At 39.6% G+C, this 19,145-nt stretch overlaps 1 protein-coding gene across 13 annotated transcripts in view; it reads right to left on the bottom strand.

Moving 5' to 3' along the window:
• Positions 1–3,807: 3,807 nt before the first annotated feature.
• RUFY3 (RUN and FYVE domain containing 3) overlaps positions 3,808–19,145 on the bottom strand; it is a 73,066-nt gene continuing 57,728 nt past the window's right edge. For 3 of the 13 annotated variants that reach the window (XM_036878984.2, XM_036878989.2, XM_036878991.2), the window contains 9 exons: positions 17,926–18,093; positions 17,289–17,386; positions 13,131–13,250; positions 11,961–12,060; positions 10,213–10,280; positions 9,399–9,455; positions 7,796–7,823; positions 6,963–7,031; positions 3,808–5,241 (listed from right to left, as the gene is read on the bottom strand). In XM_036878984.2, the coding sequence (XP_036734879.2) occupies positions 5,098–5,241; positions 6,963–7,031; positions 7,796–7,823; positions 9,399–9,455; positions 10,213–10,280; positions 11,961–12,060; positions 13,131–13,250; positions 17,289–17,386; positions 17,926–18,093 (852 nt within the window). In that variant the 3' untranslated portion in view covers positions 3,808–5,097. Of the gene's footprint in view, positions 5,242–6,962; positions 7,032–7,795; positions 7,824–9,398; positions 9,456–9,484; positions 9,764–10,212; positions 10,281–11,959; positions 12,061–13,091; positions 13,251–14,805; positions 15,688–17,288; positions 17,387–17,925; positions 18,094–19,145 lie in introns of those variants that run through there. The other 10 variants (XM_036878996.2, XM_036878997.2, XM_036878998.2 and 7 more) reach the window with 7 other exon arrangements.

Raw genomic sequence — 19,145 nt, 5'->3', positions numbered from 1 at the left:
CAGTTTCTTGAAATTGCGTGCTTTAAAGACCCATCCATGTTTGCTGTCGCTTGCGTGTCTTGTGTTGAGAGCTTGCTCAGACCTCTATGGTGTGTCTCATCACATATTCCTGCCCACTACCCCCGGGAGGACACCCGGGCCACTTCCAACTCCACCAGGCACAGACGTCGGGATGAGCACCCCCCAAACGTTTCTCAATGGCATGCTGAGAATTTCCCCGGCACTTACCCAATACTTTTTGTCCCACATTGTTTAGTCATCATGTCTCCTTGACCTCACTTTATTTTTGATGACCTTGACAAAATTAAGGAGTATTTTGTGGAATACCCCTCAACTGGGCTTTTCTGGTTTCTCAGATTGGGGTTATAGGTTTTGGGGAGGAAGAAGAGAAAGGTGCCATTCTCACTACATCTTATCAAGGCTTCCTGGTAACGTTAGCAACTGATGATACCTAGCCAACGTAATGTTTGCTCGGTTACTGAAGTTTCTTGAGCCTTCCCATATTCTTTCTTGAAGCAATTTACTAAACCCATATTCAAGTTCCACCTCCTTGAAGGAGTATGTACATACGCTGGAGTTTTTCTGTACAGGAGACGTGCCACTTCTCCCCCATTTATTTAACCCTATCACCAGTATGGACTCAATGGATATTTATTTGATACTTTTGGGTTATAATCCTATTAGGCATTATTTTGTCACATTGTCACATTGTTTCAGCTTTAGCCATTAGAAGCTTTCAGTAGGCTCCTGTATCCCTTAGTTATGCCCCCCAGACTTAGAATTGGCTATTTCTCAAAGGAGTCCTGTTTTTTTTTGGAGGATGGTATTAGAAACTGAGCTTTAGTTTCTAATGGGAGACTGGGAATTGGGTGTGCCCATTGCTTCTAGGGTGTCTCCTAGGCCCTTTCAGCAGGCAGCTCTGTTTGTGTACCATCCATCCATACATACACATCTAATTATTTTCTGTATCTGGAAAGCATGTTTTTTTAAAATAGTGGGATAACAGACTTTACCATTTTAAACTGTATTTCTATGGCATTAAGAACACTTGTGCAAACACCACCATCCATTGCCAGAACTTCATCTTCCCCAACTGAAATTCTCCCCATTTCCCCAGTCCCCAGCCTTGCAACCATTATATTTTCTATGAATTTGAGTGTTCCAGGTCAGGTACCTCATGCAGGTGAAGTCATATTTGTACTTTGTGGGACTGACATTGCACTTTCAATGTCAAGGTTCAGCATGTTGCAGTCTGTATCAGAATTTCTTCCCTTTTAAAGGCTGACTAATATTCCATTGTATTTATTACATTTTGTTTATCCAGTTATTGGCTATGGACACTTGGGTTGCTTCACTTTTTGGCTATTGTGAATAACACTGCTGTGAACATGGGTTTTAAATATCTGACCCTCTGCTTTCACCTCTTTTGTGAAAACTATAGTATACTCAGAAATGTAATTGTTGTATTATATGGTAATTTTGTTTTATTTATTTAGGAACCACCGTACTGTTTTTCCACAGTGGCTTCAACATTTTACATTGCCACTAACAGTACACTGGGGTTCAAATTTCACCAGTTAATTTTGATTAAGTCCAACCTATTGTTTGTTGCCTGTCCTTTGGTTTCTTACCCAAAAAAGCATTGCCAAATCCAATGTTATGACCCTTTTCCTCTTACGTTTTCTTCTAAGATGTTTATTGTTCATCTCCTACATTCAGATCTTTGATCTATTTTAATTTTTATATATGGTATAAATGTCCAACTTCATTTTTTTTTTTGCATGTGGATATCCAGCTTTCCATATCATTTGTTTAAAAGACTGTCCTTTCCGTATTGAATAATCTGGACATGCTTGCCAAAAATCACTTGACTATATATGTGAGGGTTTATTTCTAGGCTGTCCATTCTATTCCATTGGTCTGTATGTCTGTCTGTATGCCAGTGCCCTACCAAGCTGTAGTAACTTTTGAAACCAGGAAGTGTAAGACCTCCAACTTTGTCCTATTTCCAAGATTGCTTTGGATATTTGGGTATCCCTTGAAATTCCATATACATTTTTGAATGGACACTTTGGGGAGTACTGAACATCCTACCAATATTAAGTGTTCCAACTTGTGAGCATGGAGTATCTTTCCATTTGTTTGTTGTCTTTGTTTTGTCATTGTTTTGTAGGTTTCATTGCACAGGTTAAGTTCGTTGCTTTGGTTAAGTTTATTCCTAAGGATGTGATTCTTAATTGATGGTATTGTAAATATATAAAGCACAATTTTTAAGGGAGATTTTTGTGGATAAAATGAGAGTTCCTGTGGCCAGGATTCTCACCTGGCCCTGGCTGACTAGCTCACTGCACACCTGTGGGCAATACATGCATGGCTGTTGACTCTGTATATTTAAGAGCTCTGTCCAGTGCTCTGGGCACATGGTGGAACAGCTGCAAGGCTGCAGGAGAGCAGAGGCTGGAGTGGTGGCAGTACCAAGGACAGAGGCCCAGAGGATGGCTTGCTGCCTGCAGACTCACTGTGAATGGAATTTTAGTGACTGACCTGCCACCTGGAAATAAAGTTGGGTATAACCTTTTCACCCCAAGAACGTTTTGCTGTCAATTTCTTTGGTCACATTGAATTCATAGCAAACTTGCCAGGGGCTGAAACCCATTGGCAAGACAATTTAATTTTTTTGAAAAGGCTAAATAGCTTGTGGATAAAATGAGAGTTGCTATGACCAGGATTCTCACCTGGCTCTGGCTGACTAGCTCACTGCACACCTGTGTGCAATACATGGCTGTTGACTGTAAAAAAGAGCTCTGCCCAGTGCTCTGGGTGCGACATGGTGGCAGGGCTGCAAGGCTGCAGGAGAGCAGAGCAGAGCAGAGGCTGGAGTGGCGGCGGCGCTGAGGACAGAGGCCCAGAGGATGGCTGTGCGGACAGAGGGGCTCAGAGGCAGAGAATGGCTTGCTGCCTGCAGACTCACTGTGAATGGGATTCTAGTGACTGACCTGCCACCTGGAAATAAATTTGGATATAACCCTTTCACCCCAAGAATGTTTTGCTGTCATTTTCTTTGGTCACACTGAATCTATAGCGAACTTGCCTAGGGCTGAAACCCATTGGCAAGACAAGCTTATGCATAATTCCAAATAAAACGTAAGCAGCAAAGACTCTTCCTTACATTCCATGTGCAGAGTTGCATCTTTTCAATTTAATTCAAAACTAATAAGGAAATAACTTTCACTAACTTAGGATCATTTCCCATATTACCTATAGCACCTTGAATAGGGTTGGCACATTTGTCTTGCCAGTGGGTTTCAGCTCTGGACAAGTTCACTATGGATTCAGTGTAACCAAAGAAATGACAGTAGAACGTTCTTGGGGTGAAAGAGTTATACCCAACTTCATTTCCACAGTGGCAGGTCAATCACTAGAATCCCATACACTCAGAGCGAGTCTGCATGCGGCAAGCCGGTCTGTGCCTCTGGGTCTCTCTACCCGTACAGCCATCCTCTGGGCCCCCCTCCTGCACAGCTGTCCCAGTGTCTGTCCTTGGCACTGCCACCACTCCAGCCTCTGTTCTGCTCTCCTGCAGCCTTGCAGTTGTGCCACCCTGTTGCCCAGAGTACTGGGTGGAGCTCTCTATATAGTCAATAATGACGCATGGCCCACACATGTTGTGAGTAGCCAACCAGGGCCAGGTGAAAATCCTGGCCACAGGAACCTTCAGTTTATCCACACACATATGTAGCCAAACAAGGACAATGAAAAATTATTAAAAATATTTAAATAGAAAAAAAGACAATAAACAAACTAGGCTAGAATTATTGAATTTTATTTTTCCTAGTACTTTTATTTAAGCTCAGCTTCACTAACAGGCCACACTTATGGAATAACAACTCTTTCCCAGGCTGTAAACCCTTTTCAGGAGACAGAATTTATAAAATACCATGGTCCCAGGATGTTTCCACCCCACAACTCTAAACCAGTTACAGAATCATATCTTCTTAGGACTTAAATGGAATCAAGTAATTTAGATGCATGTAACATAATCAAAATAGCATACACCATTTTCCTTCCCTTGCTGAATGCACTTCCCTTTTCCTCAAAAGGGTTTATTACTAAGAGATGTTTGAGCATCATACATTCCAAGAAACCTGTCTACCAGTTCTAACTGGCTCAGAATAAAGGACTTCTTATTCAATAAATAATTTAATAACTATTCTAAGCTAACTGGTCTCAGCTATGGACATTAAATTTGTTTTTACACCTGACTTAGCTTTGCTTTCAATACTCTCTATTTACAAAGTCAAGTCCTATCTTTAAAACTTACAATTTCCATTATACTTGGAGAGAAGGCAGGGAATGGGGAACAGAGGTGGCTTGTTTTGAAGTAGATTCTGAAAAGGGCAGGTATTTACTTATGAAGTCAATAACCAGAAAAATGGCAAATGTTCCTCCTCCTTGTTCTAATACTGGAAACACTTGTAGGTAGGGGCCAGAAAGCTCTGGTCCTGAAACCATAGTATGTTATTGTAATATTGTTTTAAATACATTCACAATTTATATTACTCATTTCTTTTCCCTGAGTTTGGGTTCACAGTTTAGTAGGAATACTCTTAGAAGAGGTAGGTAGTAGGGGGGAAGGAAACAGTGTCTATGTCTAGCAGCACCTGGGAAAATACCTAACACCTATCATTCCAACCTCAGTTAACATTTTTCCCCCTTGAATCTGTGAATAGAGGGAGATGGTCATGTTCCTTTTTATTCTTATCTGTTTAGATCCTCACTCCTGTTATATCTAAACCCATATTATCACTATTCATAAAAACAAATAGCCGTTCCAAAGACATGCTATAAAATAAACCCTTCAGAATGGTGTCGTTTGATTTAGAAGAGAAAGGCTCAACTGAGTAACTTTTATTCATACAGTCATTAGGGAAAACGAGCAGAACAGCCAGCACCTCCAACCACGGCACCTTCTCCCTGGACCTGGTTCATCTGAATCATTCTGGGCAGTTTTTGAGTTGATTCTAAAGTTGGGGCTCTGAGGAAGCCTGACATATAACACAGGTGGAGACATTTTGCCCCAGGTGTTGGCCTCCAGTCTCACGATGGGCTGGTGGAATACTGTTTCATCAAATGCTTGGGACAGAGATTGCAAACTCGCTCAGGCTTGATATTTGAAGGAAGAGGCAGTTTGTTTGTTGAGCAGGCATTACAGAAGGTTCCTCTGCAGTTCTTACACATGTTCTACGAGGAGAAGAGGAGGTTAGGTGGGAATAAAAGAGCAAGGCATAAGGATGTGTGAGCTATCAATGGCCAAATATGATAAATGCTCAATGCCTAAGCAAGTACTCACAGAATGTTTGCTATGAGCCAGGTAGTATCTGGCCAAAGCATCTCTACAAGGAAGCTTACAGTCTAGTCCTTAGACCTCAAAGAAGAGAAGCAATGCTGCAGAATTCAAAAGGACAGATAATACCCAAGTTATTTACCTTTAAAATACATGTTTTCATTCAGTATATTCACTTTTAGGTGGGCTAATTCTAAAATTAGTTTCCAAGCACCTAAGCATACTCCAAATAAGGCAGGCAGTAATTTCTAATACACTGGCATGCTTAATGCTTCCCCGGGATGCATTACAAGCACATCCTTTGGGATATCACTGCACCAGGAACACAGCTTCCTGCACATATTTATAGGAAAATTAGTCTCCTCATTAAGCATATTGGATCTTTGGTGGCCAAGCAGTGGGATAGCATGTGGGTCATCACGGCAGTGGCACAGTTAAGACTGTGAAAGAGTGGTGCCCACATTGCTCCAAGAGCCCCTATAAAGTCTGCGAAGGATAATTTCTGCTACATCTAATGGTTTCTTCCAAATAGTTCATCTTCCTGAGGGTGCCATGGAGACAGGGTCACTTCATTTGAAAGCCAGGGAGGAATTTTCCAGTAACCTACTGCAGTTGCTTTGCACGGCTTGGAAAAGCCATACTAAATCAGCAGTTTCTTCTGTTTTGGAACATTCTTCTGTAATCACAGTTTCCAATTGCCTTCCAATAAAGGGAGTTCATCTTTATCTGATTCTGCTAGTTTAAGACTAGGACACACTATCATTTTGCCCGTTAAAATTCAGCACGATCCCCAGTGGAGGCATGCTGGTTGTAATTCAGAATTTGGGTGTTTCCTTATCTCGTCCAAGGCACTTGTTCCTTACACTCATTTTTTCATATTTCCTGAGCACTATGAGTGGGGCACCTCATAGATGCAAGGGGATATTACTGAAAGACACAGAAGCAGCTGTCAAAGACACTCCTTCTGGATCCTTCCTTTCCTCTGCCTACTCTAGCATTGCAAACTAGGAAAGTGCTCAGGCAGATACCCTTGAAGATCCGAGGGGAAAGCAAGTGGTTTCATGGAGAGAGCTCATTTTCCTCTCAGTGACTGTTTCCCCAAACAATTCAAGGAATCCTCCTCCCCAAACCTCTTGGACCTGTTCTAAGCGGGATGGAGTCCTGGAAGGAGTATAGACTTTGAAGGCAAAGTCAGGCAGCATCTGGACTTTGATACTTAAGCCTTGAGTAACTTTGGGAAATGTACTCCACACCTCTGAGCCCGAGGTTCCCAAGGTTCTTCATCTGTAAAATGATGGCACAAAGGATCTAAGCTGCACAAGAACAAGGATTCGGTCTCTTCATTCCTCTCTTTTCAGCACATGGAACAGCACATTCCACCCAGTGGGCATTCAATATTTATTTATAAATTTATGTTTATTTGTTTCAAATTATTTTGGTTTAAGAGGGATTTACTGATATGACCTACTATGAATGAAAAAAAAAAAGGTACACAATAAATACTTGTTCCTTTTGCTTTCCTAACTGCACTCTACACGGCAAAACCCCTATTATTCAAAAGGGACACGGTTGTAATGGCCATTCTGGGAAGAACCTGTTCATTTCTCTCCACCATTACCTTTGTTAGGCTGCCATCCACCTGGCACAGCTGACAGACCTGTGGCTTTTCAGAGAGCAGCAGCTGATCCTAAACCACACAGTGACCTGTTAGTTTTTTTAGCCCCAGGAATATTAATACTTTCAGAATATGCATTTTTTAGCTACAAATAATATAACCACATTACAGACTATCTGGAAACTAAAGAAACAAATTACATATATTCCTGTCATTTTAATACAACTTTGATAATCCTATTGTTATTCTTGGAGCTCTGTTAATTTTTATAATTTATTTTTATTTATCAAAAGAAAATTCAAGTATATAAGGTAAAAAGTTAAAAAAAACAAACACCTTTTTGTCTTACTCTACCATGGAGAATGGACAGGAGTAGGCTTCGTTTTATATTCTGATAAATGACGGGGTGACTTGGACACAGCAGCATGTATCATCTTTCTCATGCAGCTGTCATGTACCATTATATTTGCAATATATTTTACAACCATTTTTGTTTGCTTATTTCTAAGCAAAGAAGAAGGATTTTTCCTGTCTCCATTTTGCGTAAAGGAAAACTAAGGGAAAGGGAGGTGCTGTGAGCTCTCTTACGTCTCACAGCAAGTCAAAGAGAATTTCAAGAAAGTGAGAACTACTATTTCCTTAGTAAATGGCTCAAAGCTGTGCCATGTCCTGTGAGAGTTTCTGGAAAATGCGGTTTGTTTGGGACACTGTTGAAAGGATGGGACAGAGGCCTGTATGCCCTCATCCGCTGCCCAGGCTGCCTTGTTTATAGCGAGGCATGGTACAGCCAACCACGAAATTCAAACAGGATGTTTTAGAACAGGAGGCTCGGTTACCTGTTCATCCACAGGGTGTGACTGCCCCCTGCAATGGAAAAGTAAAAACAGTAACAAGCAGCAGCTTACCATATTTCTATTTGCATTATTTCAAAAGCACAGAAAAAGCAATACTGTGGTTCTTTTATGTGGTTGGACCAACGTAATTATTATTCTTGACCTCCAAGGAGAGGAAATTTTGGTTGTTAAATCTATTACTAGACTCTGATCCTTGACCTACTTTGTGGTTCCTGTTTAAAAACAGATTTGGATCTATTTTACATTTACATTACATTAATTTTACATTTCCTTTTTATTACCAAGAAAAACAGTATTTGTTTCCTAACCTGTAAAATGCTAATGGCCAATGCCATACATTTTAATAACTTTTTTTCCTATTTAATATTCTGGAAATCTATCCATTACCATATCTCATGTATCTGTCTCCTCTCCCAAATAGTCTTAAAATGTGAACTTTAGCAAGTAGATCCAGGAAAGGGAAATGAGTAAGATTGTGACACAGGTACCCATTCAGGTTGAAATAATTCCTTTTTGAGACCAGCTGAGCTAACCCTGATCTTCCCAACTTGGAACAGAACTTAGGTAAGAGGAGAAGCAAAGCCTACTTTCAGTTCTGAGGAAAATGCCCCACGGATCTACAACAGCTCCGACTCTCTGGTTGAGGGGCTGCGTGACCACCAGTGTGGCCAGGTTTTCAGCTGCTCCTCGGACCACAATCCCAGGAGGCCTGGATATATTTTAGGATTGCAGTTCTGGCCAGGAATAGGCCCTGGAAGCAGCTACTAAGTAGAGCAGAGACAAAGGACTTAAAAACAGAAGACATGATAAATAGAGGCAACTTGGGTGTGCCACAGAGCCTCCCTGCGCTCCTCAGTATTCTCATCTATAAAGTCGGAAGAGTTAATCACAATTTTGTAAGGCGAATTAGATTTGTAAGGAGATAATGATCATGAAACACATTTTTTAAGCTGCAGAGCACTTAAATGATAGCATTATGCATATATATTTTATATTATCTATATGAATATACTTATACATGATAGTATTGTTTTATATTCCCAGAGCCTAGATCAGAACTTAGAATGTAAGACAATCCTGATTGTTGTAAATGACTTTGGTCTGGAACAAGGCTGACTCTAAAGGGGCTGTTGAGCCATGGTTAATTTTATGGTCCTTCTAGTTCCCTTCCATGGTCCATGCTGATCTGGTAGATGGCTGTAGCTTAAGATTAGTCCTGTACCAGACCATCCTCTCTTTGGAAACAAACCTAGAGGCTTTGTAATCATTCTGGCCTTGCAGGTGAGGAGGAGCTGTTTAGTTTAAGTACCTACATAATCTGGCACAGCTGTCAAAAATATGTACTGTACAGTTCTCTCAAAACCCCTCTAAGGTATTTTTCCTGATTACTAACCCTTTTTTGTTGCTATTATAATGGACTTCACTTTCTAGAGCAGTTTTAGGTTCGCTGCAAAATCGAGCAGAAAGTACACAGATTTCTCCTATAGCCCCACCACCCCCATTACCAGCACCTCCTCCAGAGTGGTACACGACATCACAGTGAGGAACTGCACTGACTTCATCACCACACGAAGCCTGTACCTACCTGAGGGCTCCCTCTTGGTGCTGTGGAGCCGCTGGGTCTGGTCGCATGTATCCATCACTGTAATGCCACACAGTGTTCTCACTACTCTAAAAATGCCCTGTGCGCTGCCTACTCACCCCTCCACCCCTGCTAACCTCTGTATGACTGTCCCCATGGTTTTGCCTTTCCTAGAATGTCATATAGCTGAACCTCCTTCATCTTCTAATGCAATGGCACTATGTAATATTACATAATAGTTTGTTACATCTCTACCTGCTAAAATAATTGTTAAAAGTCAACTTCCTTGAAATGATGCTGTGTTCTTCACAGTGAGCAAATCAGATGAAGAGTTAAGAAAAAGGCCTAACGTTAGGCTGTTTGAGTCTCTGAAGAGAAAGGAAATAAGGGAAATTAGAGAGTTTACCGAAAACACAGCTGTCTTTCTCTTGGCTCACAGGTAGAATCAAGCTATACTTGAGTCCGTTTAAGAGCCTGAGAAATGCTATGACTTTTGCTTCATTTTCTGGTGATACAATCCAGGGGAGATCAGAAATAATCTGCAAAGTGATCATTTGAGTTTGGGGATTAATCAGGGAAGAATTAGAAAAACAGCTTGACCACCCTTCTTTTTTCTGAAATGGGCTGAAAGGGTCTGGATTAATATGCCTTATTTGGTTTATTATTTACTACTCCTTCCGAAGGTCTTTCTGGAATGTTAGTATTATAAGTCAGGGTTTGGTCTGTGTCATTGCCAATGTCTTATCAAAACGTCCCTCTTTCCCACCACCATACCAAAATAACTTCATATCTTAGTTAGCACTTTATTAACAAACACCTGTGGCTTTCTTCCAGGGGCTTTGCTAGTTTAACATGAATTTCCTCTTGAAACTGATGCTTCCCATCCTGCCAAAAGAAAACAGCCCAATTTATTAATTATTCCAGATGCTAAACAATGATGACGTTGCAGACATTTTCTTCTGTACTGTCTTACTTGGGTATAAAGCTAAGCAGCATTTAACAGGGAAATAGCATTTTAACTTTCAAGATGTTTTTTCTCATTCTGTTCCAAGTAGTTTCTTAACAAATTATTTTGATAGAGTTTGCAATAAATGATTTTCTGAGTAGATATTTTCTTTTATTCTTGAATTACAAATGAAATTCAGGATGTATCCAATTTACTTGCAAATTGGGTTCAAGGTTATCAGTTACTTCTTAAGAAAGAAAAAAAAAACATATATATATATAAAATCCCCTCACCCAGCCACCCCACACCCAGACTTGAGATCTGGAAACTGGTAAAACCAAGCATCTCCATAGCCAGCAGACTGTGAAGTCCTCTAGACACGCAGGCAGATGCATCAATGCTTTAGCAACTTACACAGCCTATACAACTCAAGGGGGTTTCTACTCTGAAGGACTAATGTGAAGTTCCAAACTGCATTTCTTCCAATGCTCTTAAAGCCCTGGCTGGGCGGTTTTTAGGGACAGATTCTTTCTATGCACACACACTGCTTCCTGCCTTGAACTGCTGCCCATCAGCCTCCTGAAGTACAATGCATATTCTTAGACCACTCAACTTATCAAGGAAGGGGGGTCAGTGCATTATTTACCCTCCTGGAAACCCTCCTGCAGGGCAGTTCAAAGTTGAGACACCTAAGGCCTTGCTGGAAAAACAGGATAAGAGAGGCCAAGATAAATCTCTGTAAGACCTCATTAGCAGATTTCGCTAAACTAAAATTATAAAGCTAGCACGCTACATAGAGTGGTAATTTGTGCATTTCAATACTTAGTAGTAATAGTATGATTAGATTAATACTAAGTATTAATAGATAATAGACTTTCATTTACCATTATTTTCTGCTATTTAGCAAATTATCAGCTCATTCTCTAGAAATTTTAAATAAGCTTATAAATATGCCCTGCTTTGTTATTTATATATAACATGGACAAAGAAGACAACACTTTCTCTGTGTTTGTCTTTGACAGAAAGTGTTTCATACTTTTCTGATTTTATTATTTGAAGAAGCTGGCTCCCGTAGTCTGGATCCTAGAGAGGATCTGATCTAATTTTAGCCCCCTTACCACTACAGGAGCTGGAGATCTCTGTCATAAGATCGTTCTGTAGAAAATTCTCTCCTGCTCTTTCAACACTCTACATTACTTTCCCTCCCCCAAGCTTAGTTTCTTCTTTTTCTAACTTTCCCAAGAAGTACCTTGAGTATGCTAAAGCTGAAACCCTCATGGTTTTGAAAAAGGTATAGAGAAGGAAATCCACATTTAAGACAAATCTGTTAAAGGAAAATTTAGGATTGTGAGGGATTAGTGTACCAGGTCATTAACTAATTGAAAGGGATAAAGAATCACTGGAAATCATGGTTTTAATCCCCTTTTCCAAATGAAATCAAGTTAGAGAGCGTGCCCTAGAGGGAGAGCAGAATCAAGCCTTTGTGTGTTGCTCCAGCTCTAGCCTGCTATCCATACACTAAGGCCAGAGCAATGGAGCACAGATTCCATGAGAGAAAACTGGCCCATCAAGGTAGCCTCTAAAATTAAGAACATGAACAAGAGAATAGCAAATATTACCATTTTGGGTTCTGGCTTCTGGGACCCCTTTCCTGGGATGCTCCTGTTGTTTTGTAACCTTCTTTCTCTTTCCTGTTTTAGTTCTAACTCAAGCTGGTTCCTGTGGTAGGTGGGAGAGGAAAAGGATGAAAATTTGGGTTTCTATACTAATAATCTCTACCAATATGCCAAACCTTTTCTCAATGTTCAGTACTTTATTTTAATGCTTGACTAATAAAAAGTTACTATATATGGACAACCAGATTTTGAAGTACTAAAATACAAAAAAACTAGTAACGTTAAAATATATGCAACATGTTTAATCTTTGTTGGATGACTAAGAATGCAGTTTAGGATCCCCGAGTGCCTGAGGATCACCACTCTGAACATCATTAACTCTTAATAAAGAGTTGTGGTCAAGTGAATGACAGTAGGTCTTGCTATAACTGAAAGTCAGTAGTTATAATTTTCAGCAAGATACAGTATGAAAGCACCAACATTATAGGCCCATTTCATTTTAATTAGCTGGTCTCTTTTTACAGCTATATATTCAATCCCCAGTTGCCCCCTCAACCCCTAGTATCCTTAGTAGCTATGTACTTTTACATCCAACAACAAAGTTCTGTTTGTTTCAAGTCAATGGCTTAAGCACAGACTCGATTCTCATTTGAGAGGTAATACACATGAGTAGTCAAAGCCACGGAGCCAGAAAGAGACAAGATTTTAAATTATAATATTGCTACTTATTAGCTTAACTGGGTGAATTTGGACATATTTAACCCTCTAAATTTTAATTTCACCTGAAAGTTGGGGGAGTAAGACCACCTACCAATAGGGTTGATGGGGAGATGTCAGAGAGAATACAACGTGCAGTGCTTAGTAAAGTATCTGGCGCACACAGAAGTCAGGAAATACTAATTAATTATTAGTGTTTCATTGGCTATTAATTCTCTTTCCCCTTCCTATTTGTCTCGGAACTTGGGTTCTAATTTCCTAATTCTTGCATTGCAAAGGACGTTGACGAGATTTGGGGAATGACAACAGACGTGAAGCTTTCTGAATTCTAATTCCAGAGACAGGACAGTGCAAAGGCACAACATAGATGGCTGGCTCGTACGACCCCCTTTGCTTGCTGCCTAGCCCTAGAATTACCCATGACCACCCCGTCAGCTCAGGCTGCCCTCTCTTCACCGCTGCCTGGTGAGCTCCTCCGCTTCTAGCTGCAGACTGTTGATCTTGTCTCCAAAGTCCTGCTTGAAGAGCCGGTTGTCCAACTCAGCAGACTGGCGGCCTCGCTCAGCCTGGTGCAATCTGGATGTGAGCCACATGAACTTGTGATAAAACACAAAAGCCATGGTGGGGAGGAAGAGCAAGTTCACAACACAAAATAAAACCCAAGGCAGAAGGCATGGGGTGACAGAGAGGGAAAAAAAACTTTTCAGGACACAGGAAAGAAATTATAGGAGGAAAAAGATGGAGAAGAAACAAATTCTAAAGAAAGGCAAGATGAAGGTGAACCAGGCAGAGGAAACACTGATTTTCCATTTTTTTTTTATTCTAGTACTACAGTTTACAGCCATTAGATGATAAACAATAAAACATCACTTTTTAGAAAATCCATATCCAAAGCTAACCTCAAGCACACAGTAATTAAAGTTAAATCCACTTTTTTGTTCGTTTTTATTTCCTAATAGGTTTGGTACTTTATCTTTCTGTTTTACACACATAACTGGAACTTGCAAATGGGCAACTACCTTCTTACATGTGGAATTATAACATTTTCCTGGTCCTTTCCCTAAACCATAGATTATATTAAATCACTGGACATTATACAATCAACCCTTACCCAGGCTTCAATTACATAAGGAAAAGCTTTTGTTTGTCAGAATTTGACCACCTTTTCCTTGTTCACTCCTATAGTGGTGTGTGACTATGTGGACAAATAACTCAGCATTGGGCCTCCTGCATAAGATCCCTGACTATATTCTCTGGAAGATTCTGATGAATGTTTTCTTCTTTAGTTCTTTCAACTTTGCACCTATGAAGAAGCAACTTTTAAAAGGTGAAACATCTAGGGCTCTATACAGAATTTGGAAGCATGCCACATGTAGTCTTCAAAATATTTTATCTTAGTATATGAGCATTCCTTCCAAATACTCTTAGAAAAGGCAACTCACACCATAAAGGTTGACGAAGCTAAGAACGGGTGCAAAACTATAAGAACTAAAATAAGTTCAAGAGCACAGGATTTTCCATGAGGTTAACCGTATGCTCTTTTGACTTGACTTTGGCTCAAGTCTTCGAGGACCTATAAAAAGCACATATGAAATCTATCTTACTACCTTAATTCTGTTTTTTCCAAGAAGAAGGTTAAGAATTTCAACAGCTGGAAGCAAAGGGGTTATCTCTGTCCCCACCTAACCAGCTGAGATGCTGCAAATCATACCAGAATAAGAAGAAAAATAACAAAAATTTTGCCAAAATTTTTGAATGAATGAAGGCTTATATAAAGCCTGACCCCCAAATCAAGAGTTATTTTTTAAAAAAATCAAAGTATTTATAGGATTATTTACAACATAAAGCCTAGAAAGGGTTAGATCTGTGGTCACTTAGAAAAAGAAGCCCTACTAATTATTGTTTGTGAGTATCTAACTGGGAATCTTTATTATTAGACTAAATAAGGGAATATGTTTATCATTTCTTCCCTACTATGAAACAGTTTTCTAATAGATTGTTAGTTTCAAAGAAACTTAAGCAAATGTTTCAATGTCAAGGAATAACAGGCAGGCAACTGTAACTCATGTCTACACCTTGTCCACTTTACTTGGAAAGGAAAAGCAGGATAGGTTTGGAAAAATGTGTAGTGTATTTTTTTTTTAAAGGAGAGGAGTGTTTTTATTAAAATTGTTCTCTCAGAGCTACTGAAATAGGAAGTAGAATTGCAGGAAAATGGCAGAGGTAGAAGATGACAAATATTAGGAGGGTTTTCCCAAGCTTCCACATTATTATGTTATCCTAAGTTACCTAATCACTAACTTTATCTCTATGTACTTTAAAGAAACATAAGGATGCTGTTTGTTTCTCCCCCACTAAAGTCACTAAGGCAAAAAAGTCGCAAGCAATCTGGTTACTGAGAATAGAACTGTAGTGAGATATGAAGTACTGATCCTTGGCTTGGAGATTAAACCTACATAAGAGAAGTGAAAAGGGGCCATGGCCTAAGAGACAGAACTACTTGAGAAAAGCCCAAGTCCATATGGTCGTCACCTCTAGTTCATTACATCGCAACGGCAGAACAGGCTCGCTGATACAGACAATGAACCTAGAATCTGATACTGTCAGGGACTGAGTTGTAATATACGTACAGAACTTCAATTCCCTAGGCTTTTAAAAATAATAGTGTATTTATTGGTCAACTCAGAAGTAATTTCTCAAGTTTGTTTGGCATGTAATTAAGCACTTAAAACTAAATTTCCCAACTCCCAGGGGGAAAATAAAGAAAATAATACCACAGCCTACATATTAAACTGTCTTTCTTAAAAGTCCAACAAATTCAAAGTCAATTTTTGGTGACTTGTATATAGAATCAGAGCTTAAATGTAATAACTTTCAGATTTCTTCCTTTTACATTTAAATTGTGATATCAGACTTTCGAGGTGACTGACTGCAATGTATCTAAAGATGTTTGGGGATCAGTTTATTTGCTGCACTATTTAAGGTCTTTGCCTGTTTCACCAAATCCTTTTCACTAAATAAATAAAATAAAAATATAAATGGAGTGAAAGGGGAATGAGAAAATGGATAAACAGGAAAGACAAAAATAGCAAGAGAAAAAGTCAGCTTAATACTCAGAGATAAGTCATTATTTTACTTCTGTCTGCTTTAAATGCCAGGTCAAAAACTATTGAAAAATAATTTGACATATTTGACAAATATAATTTAGGAACACTAAAATTGGTTTGTTAAATCATGACCATGTAATTGTTTATGAGCAAGCACTTAACTTCCTAGATAGATTGATACCTTTTTATTTAAAATCAGCCAAACCAAAGGCTTCAAACTATTAATTTGCAATTAACTTGAGTTAATATTAATAAGCAATGCCATTCAGGGCTCTTTGTGGTCATAAAGAAGTCATCCATTCATCATAATAAAGTCAGAATAAAGCAGCCATTCATTCATCCATTCATTCATGACTCTAGTAAATGAATGTCTTGTTTGTTCAAGGCACTGTGACAGACCCAATGAGGGAACCTAACAGATTAGTTAACTCACCTCAAGGAATGCACACCCTCACCAGAAGATACATTATAAAGGGCCATAAAGTACGGCAGAAAGTGGGAAGTGCTATCAGCAGTATGGATAGAAGGCTTTGGGAATTGCAACAAGCATGAATGGGAAGATTATTTTTAGTTGGGAAGAAGTATCAGAGGAAGCTTTGGGGAGGTGGCATTTGAGCCTGAATGTAAAAAAATATATCCAAAGAACAATAAGAAGGACATTTCTAATTGGTGGAACTATTAGGCAAGGAATGGATGGGAAAAATGGGAAGTACATTCAGGGACCAATAATAGTTAGTTTTGCTCAAGTGCAAGAAAGGTGGTCAGTGAGTGTTAAGGGTGGCAACATCGAATGACCGTGGGTGTAGTGGCTCATTCACTTTTGAAGTCTCAGCCATTCCTCTTGGTAGCTGAGTTGCCAGGAAGAAAATGGTGGTTTTAAACAAAGAGGAACAAGAGAGCAGAGTAGGGAGAGGACATGCTTGGCAGACTGAACTGTGGGTACTGGTGGGAAATAGCTGGTCAGAGGACGGAAACACAAGAATGGTCTCCAGATGAGAACTGAGTGGGAGATAGACTGAGCTAAGGGCTGTGGCAGGAGATGACAGTGGATGCTACAGCACTGTTCAGGAGAAAGCAGAAAGGGGAGATGGGAGGGAGGAAAGGGGCTAAAGTTATTAGGAGGGGTCTCAGCACCTCTACGTCACCTGGCACCAAAGGACTCAAGGACTTGAGAGATGAACAGTAACACAACAGAGTCACAAACATACTTAAAAGTCCTTTCACCCTTGCCTTGTAAATAGCCCTCTTCTAATCCATAACACTGAAATGGGGTTAAGTAAGAGGGTTAGAGTTCTGCTATTCAAAACCGTCATGGGAAGCCAGCATTTCCTAAAAATGTTTTCAGTGACATATTAGAAAACACAAAATGTGAGGTCTTCTTTCTAGCAGCATGCCAGATGTTAGGTTGGGAGAATTTCACATACTTTTTGTTTACCGAGTGCAAAGCAGGGGCTCTTCACTTTGACACTGGAAGCCCAAAGTGTTTTACTACAGGAACCGCACTTACCTTTGTTCCAGTTGTTTGATGGTAGCAGCCATCTGATTAGTCTTCTCTTCCAAGCGACTGTTTAGTTCACTTTTCTGTTTTACTCCTAAGTCTGAACTCTGTTGTGGAAAAGAATTATGAGTGATGTATACATAACCTAAAATCCTAAAATAAACCATACATGCCTTTGAGCCTACTGGTAAGTGGGAAATAGAGAAATAGAAATGCTCGTATGTTTGTATATCAGTTAATTCCCAAGTGCAGAAAAACCAAAAAGCCACATTTAAAATTAGTATTGTTACATACAGTTTATCACAAAAATCAACATCAGAGGGTCCATTGATTTATCTTACTTCAGCATAAAAGCTAATGAGATGCATAACTAAGTTGGCAGGTTAGGCTAGAGAGAAGAAATTACTTAAAGGATGGAAAAGACCCCTTCCCCATTACATTCTGAGAAGTGGCCATGGCTTTCCAGGATAGCAATACAGGATCCTAGATGGTCTGATTCCTAAAGTGGTTTAACGGTGGCTAGCCTCAAAATGAGATGTGACTCTTCCCTCTTGTAGTTAAAATGTAATTCTACAGAAGATGAGGTAAAGATGGAAGCCCCAGGATTTTAGAAAGCCAGTGAGCCTTTTCCTCATACCGGCCCTACCTGCAGCTTAAAGGCAAGCTCATGCTTGAGAGCCCTGAGATCATCCAGCTGCTGCCGCAGAGACACCAGGGCATCCTGCTTCTCGCAGACATCCTTCTCCAGCATCTTCACGGCCAGTTCCATCTCCTGTCTCATGCTGATCTGGAGCTCCAGTTCTTTTTCAACATCCTGCCCCAAACGGAAACAAATTGCTCTCTCTCTTTCCTCAGCAAAGTACAGACCATAGAATTCCAGAGGAAAAGGCAGACCAAAACTCTCAGGTCTGAACATTTTGGCAAAAGAGCTTTAAGCCATTGCTCAATGCTAAGACACTAATAAGAATAATAATTACAATAGTTACAGTAACAACCACTTCATAATTTATAAATTGGAATAACTTAGTAGGCCAAAGACAGTGCTATTTAATACACCTAAAATACACACATCCTTGAGGGACTTCGTTAGATATTAAGACAATTGATGTCATGTCCTATTATTGAATATACAGAAAATGTTACAGTAGCTGGCACAAAATGAACAATTACAATTCTCTTCAATTAGGATATTGTTGACATATTCAAGAGCTCAAGGAAACCAAAAGACAAGGGTCCCCAGGGTGACATCTCAGTCACTGGGAATGATCAGCACGGCTAACTGAACTTCTGTATCCACCTAACAGGAAATCCCTTTTTGTTTCAACCATGATGGCTCCAACATTATTTGAATGAGCAAAGGTACAAAGACTCAGGTTTCTTCAGCATCCACGCATGCGCAGGGCACATCTAGGACCTCGCTTGTTTGCTTGGTTTCTTTTCTTTTTACAAATATTTATCTTATGGTGATACAAGGATGTGGAAAATTTTGTGTAAGATTTTTATCATGTCCTACTTAACTGTGGTACTCCTCTATACACAGTTAGCATGACAGAAAATGAATCAAACTGCTTCTTAAAATGCATGTATTATTTGTAAGACCTTCCTTGTGGAAGGTATTTTGAGATCTAGCTCACAGAAACACAGAGGGAAATGATAATTTCTTCAAGGAATTTCAGAGTTCAGAACCTGAAATCTTGTTCTATACACTGTGATAATTTTTAGTACAAATCAGGTCACTCCTTTTTATTAGGATTCTCCCTATTCTTATAGAAACTACTGAGTGAGGATCCTTTTGTTTGTGATACTATCTAAATTGCAGCAAGATTTAGTATATTAATACCACGGTATTAATATACTAATACTTGG

The sequence above is a fragment of the Manis pentadactyla genome, chromosome 5, assembly GCF_030020395.1.
Source record: "Manis pentadactyla isolate mManPen7 chromosome 5, mManPen7.hap1, whole genome shotgun sequence".
Lineage (NCBI taxonomy): Eukaryota > Metazoa > Chordata > Mammalia > Pholidota > Manidae > Manis > Manis pentadactyla.
Note: the sequence above shows the minus strand (reverse complement) of the source record. Positions and strands in the feature narration are given on the sequence as shown.